Source organism: Camponotus vicinus, unplaced genomic scaffold, assembly GCF_025532165.1.
Source record: "Camponotus vicinus isolate PSW18456_S1 unplaced genomic scaffold, iyCamVici1.0 SCAF_6, whole genome shotgun sequence".
NCBI lineage: Eukaryota > Metazoa > Arthropoda > Insecta > Hymenoptera > Formicidae > Camponotus > Camponotus vicinus.
In genome coordinates, this window is record NW_028141978.1 from 18164903 (window position 1) to 18186986 (window position 22084).

The 22084-nt window shown below is 31.2% G+C and overlaps 2 protein-coding genes across 2 annotated transcripts; both read left to right on the forward strand.

Moving 5' to 3' along the window:
• Positions 1-12852: 12852 nt before the first annotated feature.
• LOC145973780 (uncharacterized) lies at positions 12853-14055 on the forward strand. Its single transcript, XM_083103354.1, has one exon. It carries the CDS (start codon positions 12853-12855, stop codon positions 14053-14055), a length of 1203 nt encoding a protein of 400 aa, XP_082959480.1.
• A 6629-nt stretch (positions 14056-20684) lies between these two features.
• Positions 20685-21803, forward strand: LOC145973923 (uncharacterized). Its single transcript, XM_083103598.1, has one exon. The coding sequence runs from the start codon at positions 20685-20687 to the stop codon at positions 21717-21719; it is 1035 nt and encodes a 344-aa protein (XP_082959724.1). The 3' UTR covers positions 21720-21803.
• Positions 21804-22084: the final 281 nt, after the last annotated feature.

Consider the following 22084-nt stretch of genomic DNA (forward strand, 5'->3'; position numbering starts at 1 on the left):
TCCTAATCATCTTCCTCATCTCTCCCTGTTCGTCTAGAATCTCCTCAAGGCGGTTCACAAACGATTTCTCGTTCGTCTAGAATCTCCACAAGGCGGTTCACGAACGATTTCCCTGTTCGTCTAGAATCTCCTCAAGGCGGTTCACGAACGATTTCTAATCCGGCTCAAAACTCCGAAGACTGACTCTCGATCGAACTCTCCTAAATTTGAAACTTTTCTTAAAAACCATTTGGAACTTACGTTATTTCCTCTCAAATTTTTTGTTCTCTTCTCTTAACTATCCCTTCACTTATATTATTTTATCAGCAGTAATCAACAATTAAGAACAATTTAAATTTAAGGATATAAACGGGTTACTATCCCGCCTAAGATTCAAGTATCTTTTCCCAATGCCAACGGTAATATAGTTAACGGTAATTAGTTAGAAATATCTCTTAATGATATTTTAAACACCCACATTCACCGTCGAATTATTATTAGTGCCGGCCCACGGTAAACGCCGAGCGCAGTTGCGGCGCCGGAATCGTTGGAATCGGGCGCTCAAAAAGAAATTGGCCAAGGGAACCACACCCCTTGTTCCGGATCAAACCCCGAATAATAGTAATAATAGTGACTATATTAGCAATAATACCAACAATAGTAATAATAGTAATAATAGTAACTATATTAGCAATAATACCAACAATAGTAATAATAGTAATAATAATAGTAACAATATCAGCAATAATAGCGACAATAGTAATAATAGTAATAATAATCTCGACTTACTCGACACTCCTCCACCTCCTAGCTACTCTCCAGTCTCCTCTCCCGAACCCCCTCGTTCCCCCTTACCTCCTGTCCGGGAGCGAACGCCTCCCATACCTATCATCATCCTTGATTCGAACCCTCCTTCCCCTTCCACCTCCTCAGAATTTTCTGAATTCGGCGAGGCTCTGGGAGATTTTGCGAGAGTCTTCCCGACCTTGAAGAGGATTCCAACCCCTTCGACTTCCCTCCCGATTCCCCGTCGGGACATCCTAACAGTCCCGAAACTCCTGAACCTCCCCCTTCTCATCCCCTAGGTTATTTCCTATCTCAGTTTCCCCTCATCGACTTCCCCATTCCCGAAGGATCTTTCCGCGTGGGCCCCGGTCCTGTGGACCACGAGGAGTTCCTTCACTACCTAACCAGTGCCCCTCCAGATGCTATAATTGCTTGGTATCTCCCTGGCTCCCACCTTTCACTAGGAGTTCCTATTCAAGCCCTTTGGAAGAAATTCCCTCCGTCCACTATCCAATTTGAAAATCCTTAATCTTTTGTCTCCCCCCCCTTCTTTCCTCCCCACCTATAATACACATGTTTAGATAGGAAATTTTAAATTTAAAAGAAACAAATTTGTAATAATCTCCAGCCAGGGTTAATGACTTAAGATTAGATTTACCACTTTTATTCCTGGCTGACGTCCTCCGAACCTATGTAACACCCGCGGAAATTCCCTCACATATACAAAACAACACACAAAAAAAATTTTCAATTATATTTTGTATTTTTAGAAAAAGATTTTTAAGTAACCCTGTAAATATATTTCATATCGCTCAAACAACTGATTAATGAATAAATGGTAATTTACGATAAAATTTTCATTTAATTTTTGCTACCCGTTCTCATTCCCTCAATCTCGAAATCGCACAGGGTGCCGTCCCGAGTAAAGGAGATTCGATTCTCTTACCGAAAAGGGACCGACAAGCGTAACGGCCTAGGACACTCACAGAGTTAAAGGGACCATTCTGATCACTGACCTGTGCCAGGCCCCTGACAGTGCGCTCGACCCGATCTGTACACACGCTCGAAAAGTGTGTCACCGGGTAAGTAGGTTGCGTCCTTCCAGATGGCCCGACCTTTCAAGGGTCTGGACGTAACATACTGATAAATTTTGGGGGTCGTCCGGGATTGAAATGTGCGATCTTGGAAACCGGAATGAGTGACGGGACTCGAAGTAAAGTCAATAAAGACGAAATAGAAGATCTTCATAAAACAGCATTAGAGCAATATAGTAAACCGAAAAATACTCGATCTGTTTCTGCTCCCTTACACACATCTACCCCTAAAGCGACATCTAAACAAGTCCGATTTATTCAGGAAAATTCTTCCAATTTAACTGAAAATACCCTAATTGCTGATTCGCTCGAGCCGTCTTCCAACGATTCCGAATCTACCGCCGCAAACGCTAGTATAAGTAAAATAGTTGATAGTAATAATCTTGAAAATTATCCTGAAAACCCTATAATCATGGCGCAACAAAATCCTTTCGCCACACTGAAATATGCGGTTGACGCTGTTCCCTTCTTCGATGGCAGCAACATTCCGCTTAACTATTTTATTGAGGGCTGCGAAGAAGCAAAATCGATGCTTCCTAAGGAAGCCGAACCGCAGTTTACTAAAATTTTAAGAACTCGAATAGTAGGCGAAGCACGCAGAACAATTCAAGACCAAGATTTTGATAAAGTATCACAACTAACTGCCTATTTAAAACGAATTTATGGGCCGGTAAAAACTGTCTATCAACTCCAAGGAGAACTAGGATGTATTTATCAGAAAAATGACGAGGATGTAGTTACTTACGCTAACCGCGTCAAGATCCTAGGGAAACAGATATTAGAGGCGTATAGAGGACCCGGAAATACATTGCCGGACCAAACTACTAAGACATCGTTGGAAAAAGACATGAGTAAAATGTTTTATAAGGGGACTTAAGCCCGAAATCGAACAAAGAATAGCGAGGGATTTAGATGTACAAGAAACGGTCGCCGACGCCTTAAGGATAGAAAGAGAACTGCGGGTAATGACAGACTTGCGACAGGGACAGAGCAGTGACTCAAACAGAACAAAGATATTACCTACTAATCGATTGCGGGAAACATGCCAAATCTGCCTCAAAGAGGGGCATGTAGCAAACAATTGTCGATAACTCTCTCAATTTTCACTACAAAATCACCATAAATCCGATCTAGGCATAGAAATATTAATATGTCAGATTTGTAAAAAACGAGGGCACAGTGCTGACAAATGTCGGTTTCGCGATCCTCAAGCTCGACAAACGATAAACGTAATACAGGAAAAAGCTGTCACCTGTCAATTATGTTCAAAACCAGGACATAATGCAAAAACCTGTCGACAAAATATTAATAGTCAACCCAATAAAGTCTCTGTAATCTGCCAGTGGTGTGATAGGCCAGGGCATTCCGCCAATAATTGCTGGAAGAAACAAAATGAACAAAGAAACCTCGAAAATAAACCGAAAATTACTTGCCAAACTTGCGACAAATTCGGCCACACCTCTAAAGAATGTCGTTCTAAAATTAATCAACAAGCGACACCTAAGGACGATTTGTTCTGTCGATATTGCAAAGACCAAGGTCATCTTCTCGATAATTGCCAATTACGTATCGCGAGTAACAACCGTCGCAAGGAAAATAGTCAGGGAAACTACAAGGGCCCCTCGACGTCGGGTGTGCAGCAGGGGGCCGGGCAGACCTCACCCGTCACAATCTCAAGCGGCCAAGTAGGAAGTAATAACATAAATATACAGCCTGTGACAGTAAATCTCAACAAGCAAAGCCTAGTGCCCACTGTCCGGGTTAACGTTAAAGATATGCCGACTTCCATAACTCTTATGTTAGATACAGGATCTGGACCTAATGTTATCAAAGAATATTTCGCACCTGAGGGACTTAATATCAATTACGGAAATATATTAAAATTAAATGGTATAAATGATTATCCTGTTTACACCCTCGGTGAAATCGTATTAACTCTTTTTGAACTACCGGTCATCTTTCATATTGTATCTAACGATTTCCCAATTCCGCAATCTGGAATACTAGGCAATGAATTTTTTAAACAAACTTTTTCGAAAATAGATTATGCGGAGGAATGCCTGACTGCATCTGGAATTAACATACCTTTCTTTACGCCGGAGATGATCGTAGCGGCTCCACGATCTGAGTCATTATTTTATGTGAGAATAAAAAATCCAGAAATAAAAGTAGGATATATACCTAGATTAAAATTAAAACACGGAATTTACCTAGGGGACACCATTGTTGAAAATACATCCGGAAAAGCGTATTTAAACATCATAAGTACCCTAGATGAAGAAACGGAAATACAAGTTCCGATCTTGCGCTTAAAACCGTTGAACGAAGTGCTTGACGACCACGAATCTTCATTGGAAGACCGAAACGACTTAGAAAAATCAGTCCGTATAGAGGCAGAAATTAAACATAAGGTATTTAACAAAATGACTGAGGAGCTCAATTACAAGGGTGAGATGGAAATCAAAGATAAAAATAAAAATAACAATGAAGTTAGCATCAAGGAATCTCAAAACAAAATTGATAAAGAAATAATAAATCAAGAAAAAAATGAAATCAAGAATAAGAAGAAAAATAAAATAAAAATAAAAAAGAAGAAAGAAGAGGAAATTGCAAGTTGCAAAAATGGAGCGGAATTTGAACACGAAAACCATCAACATAATCCTACTGTTGATGGAATACTGAATGAAAATAAAGAAGAGATATTAAACCAAAGGGAAAACAAAAAAGAATTTAAAAATGAAAATAATCATGAAGAAAAAAATAGGGAAATAAATTCAAAAATCCTAGAAGAGGCAAATTACCAGACCTCTCCAAAGGAAATTAACTCTAGGATTTCGGAGGGAAACTTCCAAACCTCGACAGAAAATCCTAGCTCCGTCAATTGTGAGGAGGGAAGTTACCAAACCTCGTTACACAATTCGACACCTTCTTATTTTAAAAAGGGGAGCAATTCCTTATCCCCCTTTGATATCGAATTCCCGGAATTTGAATTGTTTTCAAAAAATAACGATAATGAATTAGAAATTTCTCGAAAAAATCTCCTCAATAAAGTTCAAACGCTGACTCGAAAAAATAAAAAGTTAAAAATTAAAGGTCTCAAAAAACACAGACCGTCTTCAAAAATTTCCACGTCTTTGTTAAACAAATCTCAAGAGATCGTAAATAAATTTATGCAAAAACGTAAATCAAAACATGAAGGAAGCTAACAAATTAATGTTGCAAATTCTAAGTGTTTGGTGGTCACTGAAAGAAAAATGAAGAATCGACTCGTTGAAATAATAGAATCTCTACGATTAGAACATCTAAATGGAACGGAGAGAGACAACATAATAAAGTTAATAACGAATAGTCAGGATCGATTTCACATTCCCGGAGAAAAATTGACTGCGACAAACGTATTACTACATCAAATTCCGACCACAGATGACCATCCAATAAATACCCGACAGTATCGTTTCCCACAAATACACAAAGAAGAAATAAATAAACAGGTAGAAGAATTACTAGAAGGAGGAATCGTGAAACACTCACAATCACCTTACAATACGCCTATATGGATTGTGCCAAAAAAGGAAGATTCGAAGGGTAATAAACGATGGAGAATGGTCTTAGACTTTCGCGCTTTAAATGAAAAAACTATAGGAGATGCATATCCTCTTCCGAATATCGTCGATATATTGGATCAATTAGGAGGAGCTCGTTATTTTTCAGTATGCGACTTAGCATCCGGTTTTCCAAATAAAAATGGATTCTGCGGATAGTCATAAAACTGCATTTACAACCGCCTTTTGGACATTATGAATTCGAGCGAATGCCTTTCGGTCTTAAAAATGCTCCAGCAACCTTTCAACGTCTGATGGATTTAGTGTTGACTGGATTACAAGGTGAAGAATTATTTGTTTATATGGATGATATCGTCATTTACTTCATCTTCATTGGAAGAACACGAAAGGAAATACAATGCATTAATTGAACGCCTTCGCGAGGCTAATCTGAAATTACAACCTGATAAATGTAAATTTCTGAAATCTGAAGTAACATATCTGGGACATGTAATCGGCAGAGATGGAGTAAAACCGGATCCGAAAAAATTAGAAGCAGTACAACACTTTCCAAGACCGAAAACGCCAAGAAATATTAAACAATTTTTGGGACTTGCCGGATATTATAGAAGATTTATGCCAAACTTTTCTAAATTAGCGAAACCATTAACATTATTATTAAAGAATGAAGTACGATTCGAGTGGACGGCCACTCAAGAGGAGTCATTCGAAACTTTAAAACAAAAATTGTGCGAAGAACCAGTATTACAATACCCAGATTTCTCTAAACCATTTATTTTAACCACTGACGCTTCTGGCACAGCTGTGGGAGGAATCCTATCACAAGGACAAGTAAACAAAGATAGACCGATAGTTTATGCCTCACGAACTTTGACGGACAACGAATTAAAGTACGATACCTACGAAAAAGAAGCACTTGCAATAGTATATTGCGTTAAGCATTTCCGACCATACTTGTACGGAAGAAAATTCACTTTAGTTACAGATCATAAACCACTAATGTGGTTTAAAAACGCTCAAGATGCAAATATGCGGATATTAAGATGGAGATTGAAGTTGGCCGAATATGATTATGAAGTAGTATACAAGGCAGGAAAAACTAATGTAAATGCAGATGCATTATCCAGGAATCCAGCAAATATTGAAGAATTTGATTGCAAAATTATAAGAAATAAAAAACTTTTAAACCCTGACAACCCCGAAGATGCTCAAGTAATATCTGAAATGTTAGAAGAACTTGAAGAAGACGAAGAAGAAGAAGAAAGCGACTATTTTCATTTACATCTCTCCGATAGCGAAGATAATGAAGAAATAATAACGGAAGATAATCCTGACTTGCTTCCATTTACTTTAGAAGAATTAAATGAACCGGTCGAGGCACAGCTAACAGAGAAAGCACTGATACATGATCCTCCTAAACAGAACAGAATATTAACAAGAAGTCAGATAGCTAAATTCAAAAATGATACCGAAAAATTTAATGAACGAAATGATCCTCCTGACAAAAATTATAAAACAATAAATGAATTAAGCACAGAAGAAGAAAGGAAGGAAGAAGATGACATTAATAGAAATCTAAAATCCAGGAAAATAAAACCCGTTATAATCAGAGATAAATTCTTAAAGAATAATATTGTCGACTCACGTGAATTACTATTTTTACGAAAAGACAACATTGCATATTTTGTTGATACTGAGGGAAATTCTCTGGATTCTGGATCTAAAAAATTATTTGAGCGAAACGAATTACCACATCTAAATTCTCTTGTCTTGGGTAAAGCTAACGCCATAAAATATAAGAACTATTACCACATGGCACTGCCTGTCAGCGAAGGACAACGAGAAGGTCCTACAGTAACTCTCAACCAAATCGTTACAGTATTAAACGATTTACGAAATCTACTTGAAACATTGAAATTAGAAACACTCAGTATAGCAAAGACTGATTACATTAACAATGTCCCGTGGGATAATATTAAGATACAGCTTCGATTAATACTCCTCGACACACCCACTAAAATAATAATATGTAATGGATTAATTAAATATCCTCCTAAAGATTTACGCCCTGTTATAATCGGCGAGACGCACTGTCCACCAGCAGGAGGACATCGTGGCGTTACTAAAACATACCATAGAATAAAACATAATTATTATTGGGAAAATTTAAAATCCGACGTCCAAAAATATATACAACAATGTTTACAATGCCAATTAAAGAAATTAGTCCGAGTAAAAACTAAACAACCTATGATAATCACTGACACTCCAGGATCTGCCTTTGATAAAGTAGCAATGGATATCGTTGGTCCTTTACCAAAGACCGAGAGAGGCAACGAATATATATTAACGTTGCAAGATCAATTAACAAAATTTTGCATGGGAATACCATAGGGGCGTGCAAATCTGCTCTCACTCCCGCTCGTTCTCGACAGCCAGACTGGATTCTCGAGACTCAGATTATCGGGAGCGCTGTTATCGAGAATAGAGGCTCGAGAACGAGCGAGTCCCAAGTCTCGATGCTCTATTAGACGGAGTAGGGATAGAAATCTACCCCCACTGTACATAAAAGTATTAAGGTAAGATAATCGAAAAATGAATATTTTACAAGATATTTTACGGTTTATGTAAAATTAAGAAATTATTTCAAGCCTCATAACTCAAAAAGTACTTAACGAAAAGGTACTTAATTATAGTGTTTTGGAAAGCTCTCGAGATAAGCTACAAGAATATGCAATGACAAATAGTAGGTTCCATTTAAGAAATTGAAGGTGACCTTCATGTGACCTTCAAATGACTCTTTAAGGTCAAACCAATGGTACCATCTTATGGCCCCCTCGAAATCAAACAACTTTTGTCTGAAACATTTTTCTCTGCCGGGCTTGGTTTTCGAGTTATTCTCCATTAAAGGTTAAAATGGTCCACCCTGTATATATATATATATATATATATATATATATAAGATAAAGTATAAGTAAAGATAATACATATATATTTATAAATAACTTAGCTGAAAAATAGCAAGAATTATAGTAGAAAATATTTATGAAGTACTTATTATTTATTATGTTAATAAAATTTAATGAACATAGTTATATATATGTAATTGTATAAAGATACGTACAATTCTTGTTATTTTTTAATAAATCAATGTATTATACGATGTATTATCATGCATACACACTAATGGTTAAGAAGTATATATGTAATAATGTAGGGAGAGAAGGTTTAAAATTATTAATGTAATTTAACTATATAAATAAAAATAATATAATCTATATTATAATATACATATTTAATTATATATATATATATATATATATATATATATATATATATAAGTATACAGGGTGTCCTAGACCACCCGTACACCCCTTTTCTTTCAAAAACTAAGCATTTTAGAGAAAAATATTTCAGACAAAAATTGTTTGGTTTCGAGGGGGCCATAAGATGGTATCATTGGTTTGACCTTGAAGAGTCATTTGAAGGTCACGTGAAAGTCACATCAATTTTTTTAAATGGAATACCCTATATATTTTTGCACATTCTTGTATCTCATCTCGAGAGCTTTCCAAAACACTATAATTAAGTTAGTTTTCATTAAGTACTTTCCGAGTTATGAGGCTTGAAATAATTTCTTAATTTTACGTAAATCATAAAATATCTTGTAAAATATTCATTTTTCGATTATCTTACCTTAATACTTTTATGTATAAAATAATGAGAGGAATCAATTGGTGTAAAGAAAACACATAGTTGTTTCGAAGAAAAAATATGTAATTTGTAATTAACAATTACATATTTTTTCTTAAAAATAACTGTGTTTCTTTTACACCAATTGATTCCTCTTATTATTTTGTACATAAAAGTATTAAGGTAAGATAATCGAAAAATGAATATTTTACAAGATATTTTATGAATTACGGAAAATTAAGAAATTATTTCAAGCCTCATAACTCGGAAAGTACTTAATGAAAACTAACTTAATTATAGTGTTTTGGAAAGCTCTCGAGATGAGCTATAAGAATGTGCAAAAATATATAGGGTATTCCATTTAAAAAAATTGAAGTGACCTTCACGTGACCTTCAAATGACTCTTCAAGGTCAAACCAATGGTACCATCTTATGGCCCTTTCGAAACCAAACAACTTTTGTCTGAAACATTTTTCTCTAAAATGCTTAGTTTTTGAAAGAAAAGGGGTGTACTGGTGGTCTAGGACACCCTGTATATACATAATTAAATACACTACAATATAGTTTATATTCTATATACATTGTAAATATAATTGTAAATATAAATATGATACAAGTGGTATGATCTTTTCGCTACTTGGAGTTCAATCATAAATCTTTTTCTCTAGCATGAACTCGTGAATAGTGAAAAATTTTATTTCACAAATATTGAATTCGTTAACTTTTCATAAGTTTACGTTACAAGAAAAGATTTATGATTAAGATCTTATTAATATAATATTAACAATAAGGTCTATAAAATTATTTATATAAAATTATATATTAATATAATACAATTTAAATATATATAATATAATATTAACAATAAGGTCTATAAAATTATTTATATAAAATTATATATTAATATAATACAATTTAAATATATATACATATATATAATATAATTTATATACAGGGTGAGTTTTTTATCTTGAGACATCGAAATATCTCGTAAAGTCTAAAAGATACGAAAAAATGTTTCAGACAAAAGTTATATGGTTTCAAGGGCGACATAAGATAATGTCATTAGTTTGACCTTAAAGACTCACCTGAAAGTTACGTGAAGATCACTTCCAACTTTTTAAATAAGACATCCTATATGTTTTTACATATTCTTATAGCTCATCTCGAGAGCTTTCCAAAACACTATAATTAAGTTAGTTTTTATTAAGTACTTTCCGAGTTATGAGGCTTAAAATCATTTCTTAATTTTATATAAATCGCAAAATATCTTGTAAAATATTCATTTTTCGATTATCTTATCTTAATACTTTTATGTACAAAATAATGAGAGGAATTAATTGGTGTAAAAAAACACATAATTGTTTCGAAAAAAAAAATGTAATTAATTGCAAATTAATTTTTTTTTTTCGAAACAATTATGTGTTTTCTTTACACCAATTGATTCCTCTCATTACTTTGTACATAAAAGTATTAAGGTAAGATAATCAAAAAATGAATAATTTACAAGATATTTTACGATTTATGTAAAATTAAGAAATGATTTCAAGTCTCATAACTCGGAAAGTACTTAATGAAAACTAACTTAATTATACTGTTTTGGAAAGCTCTCGAGATGACCTACAAGAATATGTAAAAGTATATAGGGTATCCCATTTAAGAAGTTGGTGGTGATTTTCACGTAACCTTCAGGTGACTCTTCAAGGTCAAACTAATGACACCATCTTATGTCCCCCTTGAAACCATACAACTTTTGTCTGAAACATTTTTTCGTATCTTTCAAACTTTACGAGATATTTCGATGTCTCAAGATAAAAAACTCACCCTGTATACATATAGATATGTATAGATAAATTATACATATGTATGTATGTATGTATGTATTATTTGTATAATTTCTTATATATTATTTTTTAAAATAAATGTAAATTATTAATATTTATTTCTTTTGTTTCAGGAAAGGCGAGAAAGTTATAAAAAGTGACAAAATAAATAGTAGAAAAAGAGGAAAAGAAGAAGGAAGAGTGAAGAAAGAAAATTATTTGAGAAAACTTTTTATATTGTTATTTTAATTTAATTACAATTAGTATTTTATATTTAATTATATTTTAATTTTATTGTATTATAATATATTTCATTATATTGTATTTATAAAAATTTAATTAATATTTAATTTTATTACAGTAGTATTATTAATTATTATATATTGTAATTTATTTTATTTTTTTATGTATGTGTAATTAATAAATAAATAATATTATTCAGAAGTATTGATTATTAATAATAATAATAGTATTATTATTAATAATAATAATAGTATTATTATTAATAATAATTATGATATTGATGATAATCGATGATATGAATGATATATAAATGATGATACTGATGATATAAACTATTATAATATTGACGATAACAACAATGATAACGATAAAAATGATAATGAAGATGATGATAATGATGATAACAAAATAATAATTTTAACAATAACTATAATAACCATAATAATTAACTTATTTATGTAAGCTAATTTATTTAAAGTGAGAAAAACAGCAGCAACTTTATTAATTCTTTGAGCGTTGTATCGACATCCATATTTGGTCTTAAAGTAAATGATAATTGTAACTCCGATAATAATTCGTCAGATTCCACTCCTAAAGAGAATATTAATTTTTATTTTAAATTGAATTTAATCTAATAATAATAATAATTTATAAGTAATAATAATATTTAAATAATAATATATAAATAATAATAATAATATATTATTAATATAATAATAGTATGTAGATTATTTAAATAGTAAAAGATATTTCAATAGTAAAAAATTTTTTGTATAAATTATTTTCTCTTTATTAATATTTATTAATAACATTACGTGTATATATTTAAGATCTCATATATAGTATATTAATATAGAAAATTCTTATGAAATGACAAGACGTAAAATTGTACGTACTTTAGAAGAAAGAAAAGAATTTTTACAACGACATCAAGAAAAAAGAAGGGAGAATCAACGACGCCGTCGTGAAAATAACAAATTAGTTGAAAATTCTTCAAAAAAGTCAAATCAACAAACTATTTGTATTGCTGGTACATCAAATGATAATCGTGTAATAGAATTAGATTGAGAAATTGAAGAAAATCCTTTAAGTGTTAGATCAACATTACAATCATCTGTAGAATATCAAACTCGTTATCGATCACGGCAGAAAAAACAACCTCGTTTAAATAATATTAGTACACTATCACTTACTGATGTAATTGAATATTATATTGGTCCTATGGATGTGTATTGTATTCATTGTAATGCAAAACACTTTGCAGCTGAAAAAGTTTCTAATAGAGGATATTCATTTCATGATTGTTGTAATCATGGTGCAGTATCTGTGCAACCATTGCCTGAATTTCCTCAATTCATTCGTAGTTTATTTGATGGTAGTCACATAAAATCTAATAATTTTTTTCAAAATATTCGTAGTTATAACAGTTCATTTTCATTTGCCTCATTTAACGCTAATTTAATTAACTTTCAAGGTAGACGACCTGGTCCATATTGTTTTAAAATACAAGGACAGATTTATTATCAAATTAATAAAGCATTATATGCTGCACAAAACGAAAGTCCTACTTATGGCCAACTTTTTATCGTAGATTCAAATGAAGCAATAAATCATCGTCTTAATCAAAATTCATACATAGATTTTGAAATTGTACAAAACCTTGAACAAATAATGCGGGAATTTAATGTATTTGCTCAGTCTTATCAAATGATGGGTGAAGAATTAGAAAAGCAACGACGTTTAGAAATGGAATCTGGTGAATTATTACCGGAATTACAATTATCGTTTACTTTAAGACCAAATATGGATCGACGTCGATACAATGCTCAAAGAACTAATGAAGTTGCTGCTGTTTTTTATACAACTGCTGATGGAGAAATTCCAGATTCATACGTTACTATATGTAATAAAAATATTAAAAGTTTACAAAAAGTTAGTATTATGGATCCCAATGTTGAACCATGGGTATATCCTTTATTTTATCCACACGACACTCAAGGATGGCATCGTGATTTAAAAAAATTAAATAGTAATAGACGAATAACTAGAGGACAATATATTAAATACCGTATAGCTATTCGTGATGAATTTAATGGTTTTTTATTAGGACGTCGTTTATTTCAGCAGTGGCTTGTAGACAGTTATGTAAAAATTGAAAAAGATAGAATTGATTATTGTAAAAATCATCAAAAAGAATTACGTAGTGAAACATATCAAGGTTTAAGAGATTATTTACAAACTACAGCGAATAACTTAAATGGGCGTATTGGAAAAATGGTCATACTTCCTTACACATTTATTGGATCGCCATGTAATATGTTACAAAATTATCAAGCTGCAATGGCAATTGTTAGTAAATTTGGTAAACCAGATCTTTTCATTACCATGACTTGCAATCCAAAATGGCGTGAAATTGAGGAAAATCTTTTACCCGGTCAACAAGCTTGTGATAGACCTGACATATGTGCTCGTGTTTTTAACATTAAAAAGGATTACTTAATTGATTTGATTGTTAAGCAAAAGTTTTTTGGTGAAGTAGCAGCGTTTGTGTACGTTATTGAATTTCAAAAACGTGGGTTGCCACATGTTCATATACTGATTACATTAAAATATAATTTTAAAATAACTCCGCAGATCGTTGATAAATTTATTTCTGCTGAAATTCCTGATCCATGTGAAAATCAAATCTTACATGATATAGTTATGAGACATATGATTCATGGACCTTGTAGCGATTGGTGTTTAGTAGATGGACGTTGTTCGAAACATTATCCGAAACCTTTTCTCGAAGAAAAAGAATGGATGAAGATGCTTATCCTTATTATCGTCGACGAAATAATGGAAGAAATTTTGAACGTCCTGGTGGATATGTAGTTGATAATCGTTATGCTGTTCCATATTGTCCTACTTTATCAATTATATTTAATAGTCATATAAATGTTGAAGTAGTTTCAAGTATTAAATCAGTTAAATATCTATATAAATATATTTATAAAGGACATGATGTTGCTGCTATAACTATTGAACCAATAACAGAAAGTGTTGTTATTGATCATGATGAGATACATAATTATATCGAAGCTCGTTATGTTGGATCTGTTGAAGCTAGCTGGCGTATTCTTAGTAAAAAACTACAAGATAAAAGTCACGCTATAATACGTTTACCAGTTCATCTTCCTAATGAGCAAAATATTATAATTGAAAATGAAAACATTGACAATGCAATGACTTCTGCTTTAGATCAAGTTACTATGTTAATAGATTATTTTTCATTAAACTTACGCGATGAAGAAGCAAAACAGTATTTGTATATAGAAATTCCAAGTTATTATACATTTAAAAAAGAGAAAGTTAATGGTAAAAATGTATCACGTTGGGTCAAACGTAAAAGTCATTATAATTGTATAGGACGAATGTATTCCGTTAGTCCAACACAAATAGAATTATTTCATTTACGATTATTGTTACTCACAGTAAAAGGGGCCACAAGTTTTAACGATTTAAGAACTGTAAATGGAGAAGTTTGTCAATCATTTTCAGCAGCATATTTAGCTTTAAGTTTGATTGAAGATGATGATGAATGGAAAAGAGCTATGAATGAAGCTGTTGGATGGATGATGCCACGACAACTTCGTAGATTATTTGTACGTATATTATTACATTGTCAACCATTACATCCTGAAGAGTTGTGGGAAAACTTTAAAATAGCAATGTCTGAGGATTATATTCGATATTTTGGTACGTTACAGGGACAAAAAAAAGCATATGTACAAATTAATAGTATGCTTCGTGGTGAAGGTAAAAGTTTTGTTGATTTTCCACAAATGGAACAATTAACAGAAAATGAAGAAGAAGAGGATTGCATGGCATTTGAAAAAGCTATGGAAATAGGTACCAAACAATATAAACAATTAAATAATAAGCAGAAAGAGATCGTCGATCTTATATTAAATGAATTAGAAAATAATATTATCTCTAATAATTGTTTTTATATTGATGGTCCAGGTGGATCAGGTAAAACATATATATACACAACTATCTATTATTTAGCTAGAATTAAAAATAAACGTGTATGTACAATGGCATTTACAGGTATTGCAGCTACATTATTACCTTTTGGAAAAACAGTCCATAAGATATTTGGATTACCAGTTCCATTATTTGCTGATTCATCATCAACTATTAAAATCCAATCAAAAGAAGCTCAATATTTAAAAGAAATTGATATTTTTATTTGGGATGAAGCACCAATGGCACCACGATAAGCTTTAGAAATAATGGACCGAACATTGCGTGATATTATGAATAATGATATTCCTTTCGGTGGAAAAATTGTTTTATTAGGTGGTGATTTTAGACAACTTTTGCCTATTAAAGTACATGCTACTCGAAGTGAAATTGTAAATCTTTCTATTAAATTTAGTTCTCTTTGGAAACATTTCGTAAAATTCTTTTTAATATAAAATATGAGAGTTCTTCCAGAAGAAATTGAATTTGTAAAGTTTTTATTGAATGTTGGAGATGGTACATTAAATGATCTTAATGATAATATACAAATTCCTGAATGTTGTATAGCATCTATTAACGCTGATATTGTGGAAGATATATATGGTGATTTAATAAGAAAAAAAGAATTTGTTAAAATGTCTAAATGTGCCATACTTTCTGCAAGAAATATTGATGTAGATGAAATTAATAAGAAAGTTGTGGAATTATTAAATATAAATGAAGAACGAATTTATACAAGTGTAGATACTGTCGTGAATAATGACAATGGTGACATGAGTGAAGCATTGTTACCAGAATATTTAAATAGTTTATCTCCATCGTCTCTTCCTCCTCATGAATTGCGTTTAAGACCAAATTGTATTATTATGTTAATTAGAAATTTAAGTATCAATGAAGGTCTTTGTAATGGCACTAGATTAATGATTATAGAGCTTAAAGATCATTTATTAAAATGTAAGATTTTAACAGGTGACAAAATAAGAGACATTGTTTTTTTGAATCGTATAACGTTATATTGCGAAAATGTATTTCCATTTACTTTTTCTAGGAGACAATTTCCAATAAAATTAGCTTTTGCCATGACGATTAATAAATCACAAGGACAGACGTTTGATAGAATTGGATTAGATTTTCGCAAAGATGTTTTTAATCATGGACAACTTTATGTTGCTTTTTCGCGAGTTCGTTCTTGGCAAGCATTGAAAGTTTATCTTGGTAGTCAACGAAATAACAAATTTGTTAAAAATTATGTATATAAAGAAATTTATATTTAATTTTTTGTTTATTAAATGTGAAAAAAACAATTTTGTTAAAGTAATAATAATAATAATAATTTGTTCAGGGAATATATAAAAATTTTTTACAAATATAAATTTTAATATTGGAAAATTTTACATTTTATTTACTAATAAAATGCAGTGTGTAACGGAAATAATTTAAAATATTTTTATTAATACAAAAATATTTAATATTTTTATTTTATAAATTATAGATTATATAATATTATAGATTAAAAAAAATTATTAGATAGAAAAAAACTCATTTTTAAATATACATAAAAAAGTTTCGTCAAATGGATGTTATAAGTAATGAAAATAATAACCGTATTTTAAATTTAATTACCACACGCTGTTTTTAGCTACGACAAACACTATTTTTTATAATAATATATAAATTTTATACTAATTCTATACTAATTTCATACTAATATAAGAAATATAATAAATCTATATTATTAAAGTTTGAATTATGTAAAGTAATATTACATAAAAAAATCACAAGTACAATATCACAAAAAAAATATTTTTATCAATTTTTTGTTGAGAAGATAAGGTAAAGTAACAATAACTATGACATTATGTGGAAGTTGGATTCGTCTTATTCTAATCCTATAAAAAAATATATAAATTAATTTTATATATATGTGTGTGTGTGTATGTGTACTATATAATTATAATTATACAGGGTGAGCCATTTTAAGATACCCACCCCAATAACTTTTTTATTTTTGAATGTACAACAAAATGTTTCAAATAAAAGTTGCTTGACTTCGAGTGGGACAGAAGATGGTGGCAAAAATTTGACTTTGGATAGTCATTTGAAGGTCACATAAAGGTCACCTTCAATTTCTTAAATAGAACCTACTATTTTTCATTGCACATTCTTGTAGCTTATCTCGAGAGCTTTCCAAAACACTATAATTAAGTACCTTTTCGTTAAGTACTTTTTGAGTTATGAGGCTTGAAATAATTTCTTAATTTTACATAAACCGTAAAATATCTTGTAAAATATTCATTTTTCGATTATCTTACCTTAATACTTTTACGTACAAAATAATAAGAGGAATCAATTGGTGTAAAGAAAACACATAATTGTTTCGAAAAAAAATGTAATTGTTAATTGCAAATTACATTTTTTTTTTTAACAATTATGTGTTTTCTTTACACCAATTGATTCCTCTCATTATTTTGTACATAAAAGTATTAAGGTAAGATAATCGAAAAATGAATATTTTACAAGATATTTTACGGTTTATGTAAAATTAAGAAATTATTTCAAGCATCATAACTCAAAAAGTACTTAACGAAGAGGTACTTAATTATAGTGTTTTGGAAAGCTCTCGAGATATGCAATGAAAAATAGTAGGTTCCATATAAGAAATTGAAGATAACCTTTATGTGACCTTCAAATGACTATCCAAGGTCAAATTTTTGCCACCATCTTCTGTCCCCCTCGAAGTCAAGCAACTTTTATTTGAAACATTTTGTTGTAAGTACATTCAAAAATAAAAAAGTTATTGGGGTGGGTAACTTAAAATGGCTCACTCTGTATAATTATAATTATATAGTACACATACACACACACACACATATATATAAAATTAATTTATATATTTTTTTATAGGATCAGAATAAGAGGAATCCAACTTCCACATAATGTCATAGTTATTGTTACTTTACTTTATCTTCTCAACAAAAAATTGATAAAAATATTTTTTTTTGTGATATTGTACTTGTGATTTTTTTTATGTAATATTACTTTACATAATTCAAACTTTTAATAATATAGATTTATTATATTTCTTATATTAGTATGAAATTAGTATAGAATTAGTATAAAATTTATATATTATTATAAAAAATAGTGTTTGTCGTAGCTAAAAACAGCGTGTGGTAATTAAATTTAAAATATGGTTATTATTTTCATTACTTATAACATCCATTTGACGAAACTTTTTTATGTATATTTAAAAATGTGTTTTTTTCTATCTAATGATTCTTTTTAATCTATGATATTATATAACATATAATATTATAGAATTATAGAATTATTATATAATATATAATATTATAGATTATATAATATATAATATTATAGATTATATAATATATAATATTATAATCTATAATATAATAATATTGTACTATATATATACATATAATATTATGTATGTAATATTCTTATTTCTTTTTTAGTTTTTTCCAACTTTATTAATATTTTTTAGATTTTAACTGTCACAAAAACTTATGTTAAGATGTGCCAAAATGTTATTATTCCAAACTTTTGTGTTATATAAACTCTTTCTGTTTCTTTTACGAGTATTGAAATAATCTTTACAAATATTAATCAATAATTTATTACAAAACATGTTTATAAAATGTTACAAATTATTAATACTATTATACCCGCGATGAATATATAAAAATTAATAATTGATTTAATAATTTGATTAATCAAATCAATTGATGATATATTGTAAATTACCTTTCATTAAAATTTGTATCATTTTATATACTTTGATATATTTTACTGTAATATTCTGTATAATTCTTTTTATTGGCGTAAATTTATGTTTTATGCTCGTAAAAGAAACTGATGAAAGAATCGTATATATATATTTGCACTTATATAATTTATACTATCATTTTATTTTATTATATTATTGTATCTTAGGTTAATCAACTGTGATTTGATGTAAACCGAAAGTTCATTCTAAGCCAAAAGGCAAGAAATAAAATAACTAACTATAACTATATATACATATATAAAAAGAAAAATTTTTGGTAAATTAAAAGAAACAATAAAGGTAATATATTTAAATCGTATTTCCTCGAATTTGTTACTCATCTTAAATATTAAAATTTTAACTTGTTTGTATTTTTTAATTCTTCAATTATATCTCATGTATGAGCATGTAAAAAATGAGCGCAATATAATTTTATGATCATTAAATAATATTGACTGTGTATATACATATATATATATATATACTGTATATATATATATATATATATATATATATATATATACACAGTATCAATTGTAAGAAATAAATAGCGCGCGCGTAGCGCGCGCCTGTATTGTTCTAGTATTAATAAAAATAGTAATAATAAACCCTCACAAAAAAAGGGAAGAAAAGAAAAATAAAAAAAAATATATATATACATGTAATATCCTTTTGTTAGATAGTAACTAAATAATAAATATAATAATTAATCGACATAAATGAACGATAAATAGATAGGTTAATTATGTCATATATACATATAAGAAAAATTTGCAGATGGATCCCAGGGGAATAGCTACGTTAACATTCTTACTCGTGAATTTACAATTCACCCATGGAATAATAGGCTACGATTGTGGTTCAGCGTCCGCTAATCTCACCACCCTATCATTACTAAACATCGAAGAATGTGATATTCCCCAGCAAAGCGTGAATTCAAGCCGAATTTATATTCAACTACTTCAAATTAACGAATTTGACTCTGTGAAAGTAATACAATGTAAAATTGAAGTCGACCGATTAATTAAGAAATGCGGGATGTTTTCTCACACCATGGATGTCTTTAACGGCAAATATTCGTTCATACAAGAAACCGTGAAGCATGCCGGCGTATGCACACTTATGAAACTTATGAATTGGCAGGAACTTACATAACTGAGTTAAAATCAAATCAAACCCTGACACATCCTATAATATTAGCCGGTCACGTCGACTCGGAAGGATCGTGCTCCGGAGGCGCATATTCCGACTCATATGGAACATGGGCGGACGTCATTGTATTGGGCAGTATTAAAATTACTCTCCAAGATTACATAGCCGACGTAAAAATAAATACTAACAAAGTACACCTCAGATCTGGAGTAGCGTGTGAACTCAGCGCTACAAGTTGTTTAGATATAGAAGGAGGAGATACCTTCTGGGATCCCGTACCTGCTGATACTTGCAAATTTTCTAGCTACGGCGTATTGTATGAAGGATATGCTGACAAGACAGCATGAATAATTGACAGCATGAATCAGCAATCACAAGTAGCTTATTCGTTAACAGCACAAAACACTATATTCGCATTAACCAGTCGAGGGAAATATATTACTTGTGGATATACTCTAATTCGTACTGAACATCCATTAATAATTTTTGAAGCATCACCTGGCATTGAAATCTTAAAAAGCAATCAAAAGTATCAAATCTTGATATTTTCACATACATGAATTCTAAATTCGTGTATGTAGAAAGACATATACGTACACAAATAAGTGAATTATATAGAAATATACTTTTACAACAATGTAATCTGGAGCAACAATTATTGCAAAACGCCTTAGCCATAGCAACTCAATCGCCCGATATATTTGCATATTATTTAATGAAAGGACCAGGATATATGGCGCTGTTAGCCGGTGAGGTAATCCACATAGTAAAATGCGTACCTGTCGAGGTGAGACTTGCTCAAACGGAACATTGTTACAATCAACTTCCTGTATCGAGGGGAAATCGAACATTCTTTTTGACACCGCAGACGCATGTATCACTGCGTCAGGGGATACAAACTGCATGCAACGCATTTGCACCTGCAATGTACCTGCTGGGAGATTCATGGTATAAACTTATGCTTAAGCCAGTAGATACAGTACCCCCTGCCATTATGAAACCTCTAACCAAGCCTACTTGGAAGTACGTTAGCTCTGGTTCGCTAGCCACTAGTGGCATATATAGCGAAAACGATCTGGAAGATCTAAAAGACCATATTATGTTCCCTGCCGAGAGGCCTGCGGTACTTAACACCATCGCCAGGGGAATAATGGGAAGACCTACATCCTTACAAGGAGGTTCAATTACCAATCTTTTAGACAAGGATGCAATAGAAAAAATCGCCGTCTCTACCTGGGAAAAATTTTGGAATAGATTTTTAATTTTCGGAAACATCAGCGCTGGAATAATGGGAATATATCTATCCGTTAGAATTTTTAAATTAATATTAGATACTCTAGTTCATGGCTACGCTTTGCATACAGTATATGGTTGGTCCATATACTTGCTTGGAGCCATCTGGGATTCTCTCACTCAGCTCTTATTACACTTAAAACTAAAGCAACCACCATCAACAAACAAACCATCCGCTCCACTCGAGAATCCACAAAAGAATAAACACCCCGCTGACACTGAAGGATCCTCAGACCGTATTTATCCATCTCTTTCTGATAAAGAGAACTCTACCTATACTCTACAACTCAGGGAATGAAGGTTTAAGCATTTCGCTACAAACCTCTATCCCCTCTCTTCAGCCTTCTGTCAACGTTATCTTCCATAAAACTCAAATAGATAATCGGCGGCAAAGTCGCAAATGATAAGACCAATTAACCTCTTTTATAGAAAAATGGAACCAGCAGCCATTGACACAGAAAGCCTTACACGATCTCGGCTGGAGGTTTTTATCCTCCGGGTCGTGTCTCCCCTATTATTTTGGGTCCGGTTGAAAAACGGTGACCAGGACCTTCAGGAGATGGAAGAGAAACTTGCCCTCCGTATGTCAAGTTCCTGATTTGCTTCCCGGAAGACATAAAGTTGGAAATGGACGTCGTAGTCAAAGAGAGTAACGGGTGGCGG